A 14,950-nucleotide genomic window follows, 5' to 3' on the forward strand; every position below is an offset into this window, starting at 1 on the left:
ATCTAGGTCTATCTTTGACATCCCTATCCTTGCAGCCTGATCTACCTGATGATTGTTTTGCTGCTCTTCATTAGCTCTGCTTCTGGGGACATGGGCATCTACGTGGCGAACCTTCACAGGTAGTTTCTCTAACCTGGTGGCAATATCTTTCCATTCTTCAGCAGCCCAAATTGGCTTTCCTCTACGCTGCCAGTTAGCCCCTTTCCATCTCTCCAGCCAGCCCCACAGCGCATTGGCTACCATCCACGAATCAGTGTAGAGGTAGAGCTTTGGCCACTTCTCTCTTTCAGCAATGTCCAGAGCCAGCTGAACGGCCTTAAGTTCAGCGAGTTGGCTTGATCCACCCTCTCCTTCAGTGGCTTCTGCGACCTGTCGTGTGGGGCTCCATACAGCTGCTTTCCACTTCCGTTTCATTCCCACAATGCGGCAAGAACCATCAGTAAAAAGAGCATACCGTGTTTCTTCTGCCGGCAGTTGGTTGTATGGTGGTGCTTCTTCCGCTCGTGTCACTTCTTGTTCTTCTTCATCAGCGAGACCAAAATTCTCACCTTCAGGCCAGTTTGTAATTACTTCCAGAATCCCAGGTCGATTCAGGTTTCCAATACGGGCGCGCTGTGTGATGAGAGCAATCCACTTGCTCCATGTTGCACTGGTGGCATGGTGGGTAGAGGGAGTCTTTCCTCTGAACATCCACCCCAGCACTGGTAGTCGGGGTGCCAGGAGGAGTTGTGCCTCCGTGCCAATCACCTCCGAGGCGGCTTGGACTCCTTCATAGGCTGCCAAAATTTCCTTCTCTGTAGGAGTGTAGCTGGCTTCAGACCCTCTATAGCTTCGACTCCAGAATCCTAATGGTCGGCCTCGAGTCTCACCAGGCACCTTCTGCCAAAGGCTCCAGGACAGGCCATGGTTCCCGGCTGCAGAGTAGAGCACGTTCTTCACATCTGGTCCTGTCCTGACTGGGCCAAGGGCTACAGCATGAGCAATCTCCTGCTTGATCTGGGCAAAGGCTTGCTGCTGTTCCGGGCCCCAGTGGAAATCGTTCTTCTTGCGGGTGACCAGGTAGAGAGGGCTCACAATCTGGCTATACTCCGGAATGTGCATTCTCCAAAACCCTATGGCGCCTAGGAAAGCTTGTGTTTCCTTTTTGCTGGTTGGTGGGGACATAGCTGTGATCTTATTGATGACATCGGTGGGAATCTGACGCCGTCCATCTTGCCACTTCACTCCAAGGAACTGGATCTCTCGAGCAGGTCCCTTGACTTTGCTCTTCTTGATGGCAAAACCGGCTTTCAGGAGAATCTGGATTATTTTCTCTCCTTTCTCAAACACTTCTGTTGCCGTTTTCCCCCACACAATGATATCATCGATGTATTGCAGATGTTCTGGAGCCTCACCCTCCTCTAATGCAGTTTGGATCAGTCCATGGCAGATAGTGGGACTGTGTTTTCACCCCTGGGGCAGTCGGTTCCAGGTGTACTGCACGCCCCTCCAGGTGAAAGCAAACTGAGGCCTGCATTCTGCTGCCAGAGGAATGGAGAAAAATGCATTAGCAATATCAATAGTGGCATACCACTTCGCTGCCTTGGACTCCAGCTCGTACTGGAGTTCCAGCATGTCCGGCACAGCAGCGCTCAGTGGTGGTGTCACTTCATTCAAGGCACGATAGTCCACCGTCAATCTCCATTCCCCTTCAGATTTACGCACAGGCCAGATGGGGCTGTTGAAGGGTGAGTGGGTTTTGCTAACCACCCCTTGGCTCTCCAGCTCACGAATCATTTTGTGGATGGGGATCACGGCATCTCGATTCGTTCTATACTGCCGGCGATGCACTGTCGAGGTCGCAATTGGCACGAGCTGCTCTTCTACCCTCGGGAGTCCTACTGCAGATGGGTTTTCTGTCAGTCCAGGCAAGGTGTTCAATTGCTTAACGTTCTCTGCCTCTACAGCAGCTATGCCAAAAGCCCATCTGAGTCCCTTTGGGTCTTTGTAATAGCCGTTCCGGAGGAAGTCTATGCCCAGAATACACGGAGCCCCTGGGCCAGTCACAATAGGATGTTTCTTCCACTCCTTCCCAGTCAGGCTCACCTCAGCTTCCACCAGGGTCAGTTGTTGTAATCCCCCTGTCACACCAGCAATGGAAACAGGCTCGGCCCCCATATGTCCTGATGGTATTAGAGTACACTGTGCACCAGTATCCACTAAAGCGTCATATTTTTGTGGTTCTGATGTGCCAGGCCATCGGATCCACACCGTCCAAAAGATACGGTTTTCCCATGCCTCTACCTGGCTAGAGGCAGGGCCCCTCTACGCCTGTTTATCCTTCTTTCCTGGGGCATATGTCTTGGAGGTTCCCTCAAGGGGATCAGACATGTCATCATCATCATACCTGGCTGTTCGGCTACGGGCAACTGGGGCTGCTTTCCTTTTCTTACTTTCCTTCAATTCACGCACCCATTGTGCCAGAGCAGCAGTAGGCTTCCCATCCCATTTCCTCATGTTTCCTCCAGACTCACGTAAGAAGAACCACAACTCAGCTCATGGGGTGTACCTTCTCTCCCCAACAAGGGAACGTCTGCGTTGGGTACCAGGGCCTCTAATTTGTACAGCTGAAATTTGGAGGAGGTCTTCCTTAATCTCTTCCCTGAGTTTCTTGCTGCTTTCCTCTATTTTGTCTTCTAGTTCCTGCAGTCGTGTTTCCACAGCTGCAATTCTGGCATGAGTCGGGCCATGTACAGCATCTGCATATGCCCAAAGTTTCTTCGCCATATCGAGTACAGTCTCATATACCTCCTCCCGCTTCATTATTGCTAGAGCAGAAGCGTATTCAGGTGGCCCAAGTCGCACCAGTTTCCTCCACATTACAGGTGTGCATGGTACAAAGTCCGGATTCCTAGTTGTTACATCGTCTGAAAAAATGATCTCCACCACTGCCATCTCCCTTAGGCGTTGGATCCCCTGTTCTATGGTCTTCCATCGTGTCTGCTGAACATAGAGGTCATCGGCACACAGATATCTCTGTGCCACGCTGTCCAGGACCCGTTCCCAGAGGCTGTGAGGGCTAGCCCCCCTCATCATGCCTTGGTCGATGACGGGATCATGTGACAGGGATCCCAAATGCCTCGCTTCAGTGCCATCCAGAATGGTAGCCTCCCCTGCCGCATCCCAAAGGCGGACCAGCCAACTAATTATAGATTCGTCGGGCTGTCGCCGATAATCCTTCCTTAGGCCTCGAAGGTCCCTCAGGGAGAAGGAATCAATAGTGGCCTCTGATCTTGTGCCAGTTGCTTTGACTCCTGATTTTATGTCAGGAGGTGTTGAGGGTCCTTCTCCTGCATCGTAATCATCATCATCCTCCACTGGTCGGTCAGTCTTATCTGTACACTTTCCACTTCTTGTACTAGTAGCAACATCCCTTGGTTGAGGCTCACTGTCTGATTTAACTGCTGGCTTCGAGCCTGGGGTGTTAGCTGCAGCCTGAGTAACTGGGATAGCTGCTGATTTATCTCCCTGCCCCCCTGCCTCTGTCTGCTGCCCTACAGTATCTAGCAGGGTACGATAAGCATATGCCAGGGCCCAGCTCACTGCAAGGATCCTTTTCTCCTTAGGGTTATCCTGGCATTTCCCTTTCAGGTACTTCGCCACCTCAGCCGGGTTCTGAATTTGTTCAGATGGAAAGTCCCAGTCTACCGGATCAGAAAACTCCTTTAAAATTTGGCCCATATCCTCCCATTTCCCACACCACTCAGGACTTTTTACCCTTGGTTGTACCCCTAAATCAGGGGTCTCACCAGCCCCTCTAGAAATTGCAGCCTTCATCTTATATAAACTGCAGACAGTATAGAGCAAGGTTGTTAAATTAAATAACAGAAAGATGGTGTCCTTGGCAGTCAGGGAGAACTGAACATTTTCTAATAGAAATGTAAACAATTCGGAGGAGGAAAAGGAAAGCAAAGGCTGAATAACCTCCGCCCCCATAACAAATTTAACACACAGCCGCAACCACGAATTATACATTCCTGGAACCGATAACAACATTTTTATAAGCCCCTTGCAAAGTATCACACTCAAGCCCAGCCCGATGAATATTCTGGTTAGTGCCCTTCTGCTACAAAAGCTACGTATTAGGGACAATACCGGAGCTATTTCTGGATAAGAAAATAACCCCAGTGACCATAAAGCTATGAAAACTTCAAAGAACCCTAATGACCAGAGATAGAGGCAGGCTTTCACTCCAAATGACATTACAACTTTAAAAGGAGACATACCAATATTCCCACAAACAGTTAAAGCCAAAAATATTATTAGAGTAAAGCTTTTTCCACTTTGTCCGGTTTCCCCGTACGGGCCACCAAATTATTTGAACTGGTTTAGGACAAATTAGGGGAAAATATCCCCAAAGGAGCCCCTTATAGGAAACAAAACCCTCCGCACCTTCCCCCCTCCCCACCACTGGGTTCGGGAAGAATTTCTTCAGAGGGGAAGTGGAAAAAGCTTGTTTATTAAAGAACAACAAAAAAACACTCCCAGCACAAGAGAAATAGCCCGAGATGGCAACAGATGTTTCACCAGTCCAAGGGGTCGAGCCGTTTCTCTCTTCGCTGCGGAGGGTACGAAGCTTCTCTTGCAGACCCCGGACAGAGCCCCTTGCCCGGCGCCGGTTCGATATCTTCGGGGGGGGGGAAAAGGGGGGGGGGGGGAAGGGAAGAAAGGGAACAACAGAAACCGGGGAAAGGAAAAAAAAAATGGTGAAAAAGCAAGCGAGCTAAAAAAGCAAGAAAAAAAAAAAGAAAGAGAAGCAAAGCTAGAAGAGCAAGCAAGCAGCCAGCCGGCCAAGCAGCATGCAAAAAGCCGAGCCCCAAGGCAGGGGGCGGGGGAAGGACAAAACGATAGACACAAGAAACGGAGCAGGGAACAGAAACCACGATTTGGGATAATAAGCATGAAAATGTCCTGTCCCCACGACAATCCAGTATCTGCTAAGATCCTTTTTACTCCTCACCCTAACCTGAAAGGATGTCAGCTAGGAAGAGGACCTGGAATGTTAGACCAAAGAAGCGGAATTCCCACTACTCCCTCGAGGACGGAAGCCCCAGCTCTGCCTGCATACCAGCGGACACAGCTGCATCATCCTCCTCCTTCGTGCCACTCCTGGGAGCAGCGGGGATGCAGGCGACCTGTCGTTTCCCATAACCTGAGCTGAATTTTTTTAATAAAGGCATTAAAAAGGAGAAAGATCTCCTGCCCTATTTATGACACTGGTATTGTCCTTCATAGCAAGAAGCTTCAGAAATTTGCATTTTCCTATGCCCTTTGTACCTTGGCAGAGGTTTCTTAAGTAAAAGGTTAAAATTCAACACATAATTCTACAATGTAAAATATAAATGCTTAGTCCATATTGCCAACTTAATTAAACCCCCCCAAAAACCTCCATTTCAACAGCAGCCCCTGCCTGGCTTCTGCCTGCCCACACCGTGGCCATCCACCGTGGCTCCTCCTGGGCATGGAGCTCAGTCAGTGCTGGTGCTGGGTGGGCTTTGCTGCTGCTGCCACCTGGACACTGGGGTGACCGCTTGTCCTAGGTTGCAATATAAACATGTATTATATTCCCATCCTCAAGAGCTGCTGAAACCAGGAGGGGCATTGTTTTCTTCCTTATCTCCTGTTAATGGGCCCATCAGTGTCTTGCCACATGACTCAGAGATAACTCCCTCCCAGAGCCATTTCTGTTTCATGGCTAATCAAGGACCCACAGCATGAGGCAGAATGATATCAGCCCACTGTGAGATGCTCTGCCCATGGGGGAGGAGCTAAGCATCCCCAACTGGATATAATCTGGGATTTGGGACACAACAAGCTGTCTTTCCACTGGATTCCCAGAGGAACCACTGCCCTTACCCACTGCTTTTCCAGAGGATGAGAGCTACCAGATTGTTTCTACAGGATCACCACTTCCACAAGTCCATTTCATCTGGACTGCTACCACCACCCTAACTAGCAGGGTGTCAGCAGGCTGTATTCTGAGCCTGTCAGTGGTTTTTCTTTTGTATTATTGCATGTGTTTTGGGTTTTTTTCCCTTTTTCTTATAAATTGTATTTCTGACTTGGAGTCTCTCACTGGTTTTGCTTTCCAACCAGAACAAAGATCCTTCTCTTTATTTAAACAGAAGAATAGGCCATTGCCTACTTTGCAAGCGGGGGGGGGGGGTGGGGTGGGGTGGGGTGTCACCTTCCGTGATTCCAAGAGGGCAAGGCCAGGGGGCTCAGGGGCAGAGGAAGGGATGTGTTGGTCTCAGGAAGGGCTGGAGGGTGCTGGGCTGGTCCTGGGGTCCCTAGAGGTACTCGAGTTGGCTGGGAAGGGACAGACAAAGATAAAAAAAGGGATGAAGGCAGCTTGGGGAGGCCCATGGGGAGAGCAGGTGGCAGTGGGATCTACAGGGTTAAAGGAGGTTCCCTCGTAGACTGTTGTTCTGGGGTCCTCTTCACAGAAGACTTGAGAGGGCTGTCCAGGCCGTTACTGCTGCTGGAGGAGCTGCTCACGCTGTCTGGCTGTGAGGTGCAGCCACCGTCTTCCAACTCGTGTCCCGAGGTGCTCCTGTGCAGAGAGGAGGTGGCTGAGGCCCCAGCTGCCAGTGGCACACAGGGACCCTCATGCACAGCAGGGCCCAGAGCTGGCAAGGCTCCCCAGCACGGCTGGAGCTGCTGGCACAGCTGGGCCCAGCTGGACAGCTGCCCCTCAAGGCCTCGGCCAGCAGGGCACGGCTCTGGGCAGGGTCCCTGGCCAGGAGCGGGCCCCAGAGCGCCTCTGCCTTTCAAGGGCAACCTCGGCCCTGCTCTTTCTCCTCCCCACCTCCCTCTGCCTCTGCCCCGTGCCCCTGGGGCTGCTCTTGGCCAGGCAGCCTCAGTGGGAGCCAGCTCTGGCTGAAGCCCCAGCGGGGCCCCCAGCACAAGGCCCAGCAATTGAGAGGCCAATGGAAGCACTGAGCAGCAGCAGAACCCTCAGCAGAGTTATTTGGACAATCATGGGCTGGCCACAACTCTACTGCAGCCTCAATGGGAATGCTCCCTGTCCATGCTGGACTTTGAAAAGAAGCTGTTGGAGGGGGCGGGCAATAAAACACTCACTGTTTTCTGTTCCAGGAATACCCGATTCCAAAGCAGCACAACATGAAGACAAGCTCCAAACAAAGGACGCCTGGCAGTAACCCTAGCCAGCAGCTGGTTCCCTGACAGAAACCCCTTCCGAGGCCATCCTGGGCATTGGGAACAGGTCTTGTGGTGCCGGCTGCATCTGTGGGAGAGATGGGGAGCGTGAGCCCGTGCTGTGCTGCACTGCTGAGCTGGCAGCACGGTGGATACGGGCAGGACGTTCTCTGTTTCCCCCAGAGCTGGGGCCTGCAGGCACCCTGCCGGCCCTTGGCACAGGCTGTGCCAGCCAACAAAGCCCAGCAGGCCGGGAGGAGAGCCCGGGGGCAGCGCAGCTGCTTGGGCAGTGGCTGCTGCCAGGGACACGGGCCAAAGCCATCCCTGAGCAGCCACTGCCAGCCCTGGCCCTCCCTGCCCCGTGACAGCTCCCCCAGCCCCAGGGGACAGGCTCAGGCCCTGTCAGGACCCAGCGCAGCCCCTGCCCAGTCGGGAGCCAGGGCTGGCTCTGGCCCTGGGCTGGCGGCAGGGCTCCGTCTCAGGGCTGCTCCTGTGCCTTGGGCCTCTGGGCACTCAGGGCCAGCTCCGCAGCAGCTGCAGCGCCAGGGACGTTGCTGCACCAGTCCCGTTTCCCCGGGACTCTGAACCAGCTCCAGAGGCCTGGAAGCCGAGGCGCCTCCAGCTTTGGCTGCTGCCGGGCCGGGCAAGGGCAGGCCATGGGGGAAGAGCTGCTGCCACACAGCCCCGGCCAGGGCTGAGCCCGGCACAGCAATTACCTGCTGTGCCTGTGCCCGTGTCTGTCATTGCCTTCCTTCCTGCAGCTAGGGCTGCCAATGAGCCACTGCTTCTTCCTGAGTGTTCCTCCTCCTGAACAGCCTTTTGGTCCGTCACTTGAAAAAGGAAAAAATGGACAACTGGATCAAATGGAAACATTCCCCACTGGGGAGCTGGCACCTTCAGGAGGTAATGCTTGTCTAAGTCACAGGTAAAGATCAGGAAAAAGCCCAGGTAATTGGGGCTGGGCCAGTGCACTCCCTTGTGCAAACACCTGCACCGCCTGATCTTCTCAGAGACTGGGAAATGGCAGGGGATCTCAGGCCCAAGGTACAGTTGGGGCACCCTATCAGCTAATGCCAAATTCCATTCTGCAGAGGCTGGGGAGGAATTGCAGCCAGGCCAGGCTGGGAAACAGCCCTGCAGGGCGTGAAAGCAGCAGTGGGGCAGCGAGGCTGCCATGGATCCCTTCCTGCTGTGCCGGGCACGGCGTGTCCAGATGTGCAGCCAAAGCCCCCAGCTGCTGAGTCCCAGGGGAAGCATGAGGCAAATGCAGGAATTCATCTGAGTCATGAGTCTTTTTGGCTGCAAAAACTTGGGTCTTTCCTTTTGGAGGAACTTAAGAGAAAGTAGTTCCATTTCCTAGGAATGGATCCCACAAAAGCGGGGCTCAGCATGTCGGGTCAGCAGGGACACACTACTCACCTCTGCCATGGGAGCTGGGTTGGGGCCAAGCATCCAGCCCTGGACCTGGAGAAGTCCTCCCGGCAGACACATCTGTAACTCAACAGCCACAGAAGCTTCTGCCATCTCTGCTGATCTGCACGGGCACCACTGAGCCGCAGCAGCAGTGAGGGGATCGTGCAGGGCGAGGGCACACACGTGCATGGTTCTGTGCTGGCACCTGCAGCGCTGCCTCCCTGGCCCAGCTTTGGGCTCTGAGCTGGCAGCTCTCCCAGGGGAAAGGCCTTGACCTACCCTCAGCATCTCCCAGAGCCTCAGTCCTGGATGTGGGGCCTTCACCGGCAGGTTCAGCTGCAAAGAAAGGCAGGACAGAAGAGCTCCTGTGGCACTGCAGAGATCCTCAGGCTGCCCACAAGGCTCAGCCCGGTGGAACAGCCCTGGGCCCGGCCCCTTCCCTCTCTGCTCTTCTCTTTGACTGCACAGAGCACATGGAAGAACACACTGGCATTGCACACGGGAGGAAGATTGAAAGCTAAATGCTCCTTCCTCCCACTGACAGTGATACTGTGGGACCCCTCAGGGCTCCAGAAGGGAGCAGGGCAAGAATTTCAAAATCCTTCAGCCCTTACATAATGTTAAGGGAAATGGCTTATGAGTGAGCTCTTGTCACATTGATCCTGATTATTCTGTCAAGAAAGGCACACGGAGGAATAGCCTCCAGCATCCTCCAGGAATTTCAAGCCATTTTCCAGCAGGGCTTCCAAAAAATCCAAGTCATGATTCCAGTCTTGAAGGGATCAGAGATCAGAACGATATCAGTGGCATTCTGGGATCCCCTTCTGCCACAGGGAACTGGGCACTGCCAGGGGGTCGGCTAAGGCCATGGGAGCCAGATGTGAATAGACATGGCCAAAGCAGCACAGGGGCCTGGGGAGCTCTGGGCTGGCTCCTGGTCACTCTCCACACTCTTTCCCTGCCCTCAGCAACATCCCTGGGAGGGGCGGCTGGAGCACCACAGGGCCCCGGGGCTCTCTCCTTCACATACAAAAGAAATCCTCACAAAAGCCCTGGGGAAAACTGCAGCAGGCAGTGCCACAGCTATCCCTCCCTCCCTCTGTCCCTCCTGCCCTCCTTCTGCTGGGACAGCTCCCAGATCCCAAGGGCAAACAGCCAGGCCCTCTCAGGACACACTGGAGCCTTGCTCTCCCCCTCTGTCCTTTCCCCACCGTGGGCACCCCATGCAGTCACTGCCAGGTTTCAGGACATGTCTCCCAAGGAGGGACCCCAGCAGGACTGCTCAGGACCCAAGTGCCCTGAGCCTGCTCAGGATAATTCCCCTGGGCTGTGCCCCTCTAGTCCAGGCTGTGCCTGCACTGCCAAGCAGCAGAGAGGGAAGCTCAAGCCTCAGCAGGGCTCAGGCCCAGAGGCACAGAAATTACCTCCTGTGCCTGTGCCTGGCATGGCCTCCCTTCCTGCAGCAGAGGCTGGCACGGAACCACTGCTTCCTCCGGGAAATGCTTCCTTCTGCACAGGCTCTCCTTTGATTTCTGGAGAATGGAAAAGAGACAGCTGGATCAGATGGAAACATTCCTGACTGGGAATGGCGAAGGTGACAACTTCAGGAAGCATCACTTGTGAAAGGAATGGATAAGGATCAGAAAACACCCAGGATTTTGGGACAACCCAAGGCTGCTTCCTTCCCCAAACAGCCCCAGTATCTGATCTGCCTGGACACCAGGAAATTGCAGGGGATCTGAGGGTGGGCATGGCCTGTGGTGCAATTGGGGCCATCTGTCAGCTGATGCCAAATGCCTTCCTGCAGAGGTTGGGCAGAAGCTGCAGCCTGGCCAGGCTGGGAAACAGCCCTGCAGGGCGTGAAAGCAGCAGCAGGGCAGCGAGGCTGCCATGGATCCCTTCCTGCTGTGCCGGGCACGGCGTGTCCAGATGTGCAGCCAAAGCCCCTGGCTGCTGAGTCCCAGGGGCAGTATGAGGGAAATGCACCCACCTTGCCTTCTCTGCAGACATTCCTTCAGCATTTGCCACATGACTTCTAATGGGTCCTGGAATTTCTTGCCTGCCATGTCTTTGATCTCTCCTGTTGGAGGACCTTAAGAGAAAGTAGTTCCATTTCTCAGGAATGGACCCCACAAAATCAGGGCTCAGCCTGTGGGGTCAGAAGGAACACACTACTCACTCCTGCCATGGGAGTTGGACTTTTGTGCAGCATCCAAGGTAGGAGTTGGTGAAGGCGTCCCTGCAGACACGCCTGTAACAGAACAGCCAGAGAAGCTTCTGTCACCTGGTTCTTACCAATCAGTCAAACATTACGCCTTGGTGGGCCAGTGAGAACATACCTGCAGAATGCTCGGAGGGCTTCACAACTTCAGAGTGCCAGGCTAATGGAGAATCCTTCCCAGCATCCCAGTCTGGAAGCAAACCAAGATGAGAACTGTTTCCATTGTGTGCCAGGGCTGGCTCTGGCCCTGGGCTGGCGGCAGGGCTCCCGCTCGGGGCTGCTCCTGTGCCTTGGGCCTCTGGGCACTCAGGGCCAGCTCCGCAGCAGCTGCAGCGCCAGGGATGTTGCTGCACCAGTCCCGTTTCCCCGGGACTCTGAACGAGCTCCAGAGGCCTGGAAGCCGAGGTGCCTCCAGCTGTGGCTGCTGCCGGGCCGGGCAAGGGCAGGCCCTGGTGGAAGAGCTGCTGCCACAAAGCCCCGGCCAGGGCTGAGCCTGGCACAGCAATTACCTGCTGTGCCTGTGCCCGTGTCTGTCATTGCCTTCCTTCCTGCAGCAGGGGCTGGCACCGAAGATGGAGTGCTTCCTTCAAGAAATGCCACCTTCCACTGAAGCACTATGTCCATCTCTTGAGAAAGGAAGGGAGACAGCTGCATCAGATGGGGATGTTCCCAACTAGGGTGGTGGCATCAGTGGTAATATTTGTGAAATTTATGGAGCAGGAAAATGGTCAGGTTATGGTGGCATGATGAGAGCACTTCCACCTCCAAAAAGCCACCCTTTTCCTAATCTGCAGGGCTGGATATTGTGGGGGATCTCAGGGTGTGTTACAGTTTAGGCTGCCTGTCAGCTGATGCCAAATGCCTTCCTGCAGAGGCTGGGCAGAAGCTGCAGCCAGGCCAGGCTGGGAAACAGCCCTGCAGGGCGTGAAAGCAGCAGCGGGGCAGCGAGGCTGCCATGGATCCCTTCCCGCTGTGCCGGGCACGGCGTGTCCAGATGCGCAGCCAAAGCCCCCGGCTGCTGAGTCCCAGGGGAAGCATGAGGGAAATGCACCCACCTTCTCTTGTCTGCAGGAGTTTCTTCAGCTCTTGCCTCATCAGTTTAGATGGTTCCAGGGATATCTTATCTGTTATGTCTAGGATCTTCCCTGTCGGAGAACCTTAGAGAAAAATAGTTCCATTTCCCAGGAATGGATCCCACAAAAGCAGGCTCAGCCTGTGGGGTCAGCAGGGACACACTACTCACCCCTGTGATGGGAGCTGGGCTTGAGTGCAAAATCCAAGGTAGGAGCTGGAGAAGTCCTCCCTGTAGACACATCTGTAACACAACAGCCACAGAAGCTTCTGTCACCTGGTTCCTGCCCGGTTGTCAGCAATTCTTCCTTGCTAGCACACTGAGAACATACCTGCAGGAGGCTCCAAGGGCTTCAAAACTTTATTCATCCAAGCTGATGGAGACGCCTTCCCAGCAACCTCATCTAGAACGGAGCACAGATGAGAACATTTTTCAGGGTGTGCTGGGATCCCCTTCTGCCACAGGGAACTGGGCACTGCCAGGGGGTCGGGTAAGGCCGTGGGAGCCAGATATGAATGGACATGGCCAAAGGTGCACAGGGACGTGGGGAGCTCTGGACTGGCTCCTGATTACCCTCCACACTCTTTCCCTGCCCTCAGCAACATCCCAGGGAGGGGTGGCTGGAGCAGCACAGGGCCCTGAGGCTCTCTCCCCCACACACAGAGGAAATCCTCCCTAAAACATGGGGGCAAACTGCAGCAGGCAGTGCCACAGCTATCCATCCCTCCCTCCCTCCCTCTGTCCCTCCTGCCCTCCTTCTGCGGCGACACCCCCCAGATCCCAAGGGCAAATAGCCAGGCCCTCTCAGGACACACTGGAGCCTTGCTCTCCCCCTCTTTCCTTTCCCCACCATGGACACCCCGTGCAGTCACTGCCAGGTTTCAGGACATGTCTCCCATGGAGGGACCCCAGCAGGACTGCTCAGTTACCCGAGTGCCCTGAGCCCGCTCGGGATAATTCCCCTGGGCTGTGCCGCTCTAGTCCAGGCTGGGCCCGCACTGCCAAGCAGCAGAGAGGGCAGCTCAAGCCTCAGCAGGGCTCAGGCCCAGAGGCACAGCAATTACCTCCTGTGCCTGTGCCTGGCATCGCCTCCCTTCCTGCAGCAGAGGCTGGCACAGAACCACTGCTTCCTCCGGCAAATGCTTCCTTCTGCAGAGACTTTCCTTTGATTTCTGGAGAATGGAAAAGAGACAGCTGGATCAGATGGAAACATTCCTCATTGGGAATGTGCCATGGATGCCTTCCCGCTGTGCCGGGCACGGCGTGTCCAGATGTGCAGCCAAAGCCCCCGGCTGCTGAGTCCCAGGGGAAGCATGAGGCAAATGCACCCACCTTGTCCTCCCTGCAGCATTTTCTTCAGCACTTGCCTCGTCTGTTTGGATGGTTCCAGGGATATCTTGTCTCTTGTGTTTTGGATCTTCCCTGTCGGAGAACCTTAGAGAAAAATACTTCCATTTCCCAGGAATGGATCCCACAAAAGCAGGGCTCAACTTGTGGTGTCAGCAGGGACACACTACTCACCACTGTGATGGGAGCTGGTCTTGTCAGCAATAACCACCAAAGGACGTATGAATCTCCTCCCTGCAGACACACCTGTAACACAACAGTCACAGAAGCTTCTGCCATCTCTGCTGATCTGCACGGGCACCACTGAGCCGCAGCAGCAGTGAGGGGATCGTGCAGGGCGAGGGCACACACGTGCATGGTTCTGTGCTGGCACCTGCAGCGCTGCCTCCCTGGCCCAGCTTTGGGCTCTGAGCTGGCAGCTCTCCCAGGGGAAAGGCCTTGACCTACCCTCAGCATCTCCCAGAGCCTCAGTCCTGGATGTGGGGCCTTCACCGGCAGGTTCAGCTGCAAAGAAAGGCAGGACAGAAGAGCTCCTGTGACACTGCAGGAGATCCTCAGGCTGCCCACAAGGCTCAGCCCCGGGGCACAGCCCTAGGCCCGGCCCCTTCCCTCTCTGCTCTTCTCTTTGACTGCACAGAGCACACGGAAGGACACCCTGGCATTGCACACGGGAGGACGATTGAAAGCTAAATGCTCCTTCTTCCCACTGGCAGTGATCCTGTGGGACCCCTCAGGGATCCAGAAGGGAGCAGGGCAAGGTTTCCGGATTCTTTCAACCTTAAGTTTATGTTAAGGGAACTGGTTAATAAGTGAGTTTTTGTTGAATTGATCCTGATTATTCACTCAGGAAAGGCAGAATGAAAACTTGCCTCGAGCATCCTCCAGGAACTTCAAACCATGCTTCATGAGGACTTCCTGAAAACCCATGTCATGATTCCAGGCTAGAAGGGAGCAGAGATCAGAAACATTTCCATGGTGTGCTGGGATCCCCTTCTGCCACGGGGAACTGGGCACTGCAGGGGTGTTGGGTAAGGCTGTGGGAGCCAGATGTGAATGGACATGGCCAAAGCTGCACAGGGACCTGGGGAGCTCTGGACTGGCTCTGGTCATTCTCCAACCTCTTTGCAGGCCCTGTGCTACATCTCTGGAGGGGTGGCTGGAGTAGACCAGGGCCCGTGGGGTCTCTCTCCCTCCCACAGAGGAAACCCTCCCTAAAGCCCTGGGCAAAACCATCCCCAGCGCTTCCCAGGGAGCAGGGAGCGCTGTGCCGGGAAAGGGCAGCCAGGCTGCCGGCTCACCTGCTCGCCGCGCTTGCAGCGGAGCAGCCTGGGCAGCCCTGGCAGGCAGGGCCACGGCCAGGAGCAGCAGGAGTAGGAGGCGCAGAGCAAGGGCCATGGTGCCTTGTCCTTCGGCAGTCCCGCAGCTCTTGCTGCCACCGCTGTCCCGACACCGCTGTCCCGACACCGCTGTCCCGACACCGCTGTCCCAACGTCAGCACCGCTGCTGCCACCGCCGCTGCTGCCGCAACAGTTGTGCTCAGGGACTGACTGCTGGCTCCTTGTGCTGCTGTGCAACCACGGGGCTCTGGCACCTCTGGCACCTCTGTGACCTCAGGGCCTGCTGAGAGCTCAGCCTGCTGTGACCCCAGAGCCCTGCTGTGACCTCATGGCCTCAGCTGTACCCCCAGAGTGTGCGCC

General features: G+C 55.1%; 1 protein-coding gene and 1 pseudogene across 1 annotated transcript; both read right to left on the bottom strand.

The window, feature by feature from the left end:
- Window positions 1-14,950, bottom strand: part of LOC135292702 (zinc finger protein 135-like) — a 179,567-nt pseudogene that overhangs the window by 78,371 nt on the left and 86,246 nt on the right.
- LOC135292634 (uncharacterized) lies at window positions 6,221-14,633 on the bottom strand. Its single transcript, XM_064406771.1, has 19 exons — window positions 14,552-14,633; window positions 14,123-14,194; window positions 13,701-13,757; window positions 13,428-13,499; window positions 13,239-13,328; window positions 12,971-13,078; window positions 12,238-12,309; window positions 12,078-12,149; window positions 11,890-11,991; window positions 11,344-11,460; window positions 10,953-11,024; window positions 10,793-10,864; window positions 10,604-10,705; window positions 10,038-10,145; window positions 8,893-8,949; window positions 8,620-8,691; window positions 7,917-8,030; window positions 7,123-7,288; window positions 6,221-6,592 (listed from the first exon to the last, which is right to left on the bottom strand). Exons 2-19 carry the CDS (start codon window positions 14,178-14,180, stop codon window positions 6,430-6,432), a joined length of 1,674 nt encoding a protein of 557 aa, XP_064262841.1. The 5' UTR covers window positions 14,181-14,194; window positions 14,552-14,633; the 3' UTR covers window positions 6,221-6,429.

The sequence above is a fragment of the Passer domesticus genome, unplaced genomic scaffold (genome assembly GCF_036417665.1).
Source record: "Passer domesticus isolate bPasDom1 unplaced genomic scaffold, bPasDom1.hap1 HAP1_SCAFFOLD_44, whole genome shotgun sequence".
NCBI lineage: Eukaryota > Metazoa > Chordata > Aves > Passeriformes > Passeridae > Passer > Passer domesticus.

Excerpts from the sequence above, each read along its gene's own strand:
- LOC135292634 (XM_064406771.1), bottom strand. The coding sequence starts at position 14,180 with ATGGGTTTTCAGGAAGTCCTCATGAAGCATGGTTTGAAGTTCCTGGAG. Across the intron at positions 11,992-12,077 it reads GCCCAGCTCCCATCACAGGG|GTTCTCCGACAGGGAAGATC; the intron begins GTGAGTAGTGTG and ends TTTTTCTCTAAG. Across the intron at positions 10,865-10,952 it reads GCCCTCCGAGCATTCTGCAG|GCGTGTCTGCAGGGACGCCT; the intron begins GTATGTTCTCAC and ends GTTCTGTTACAG.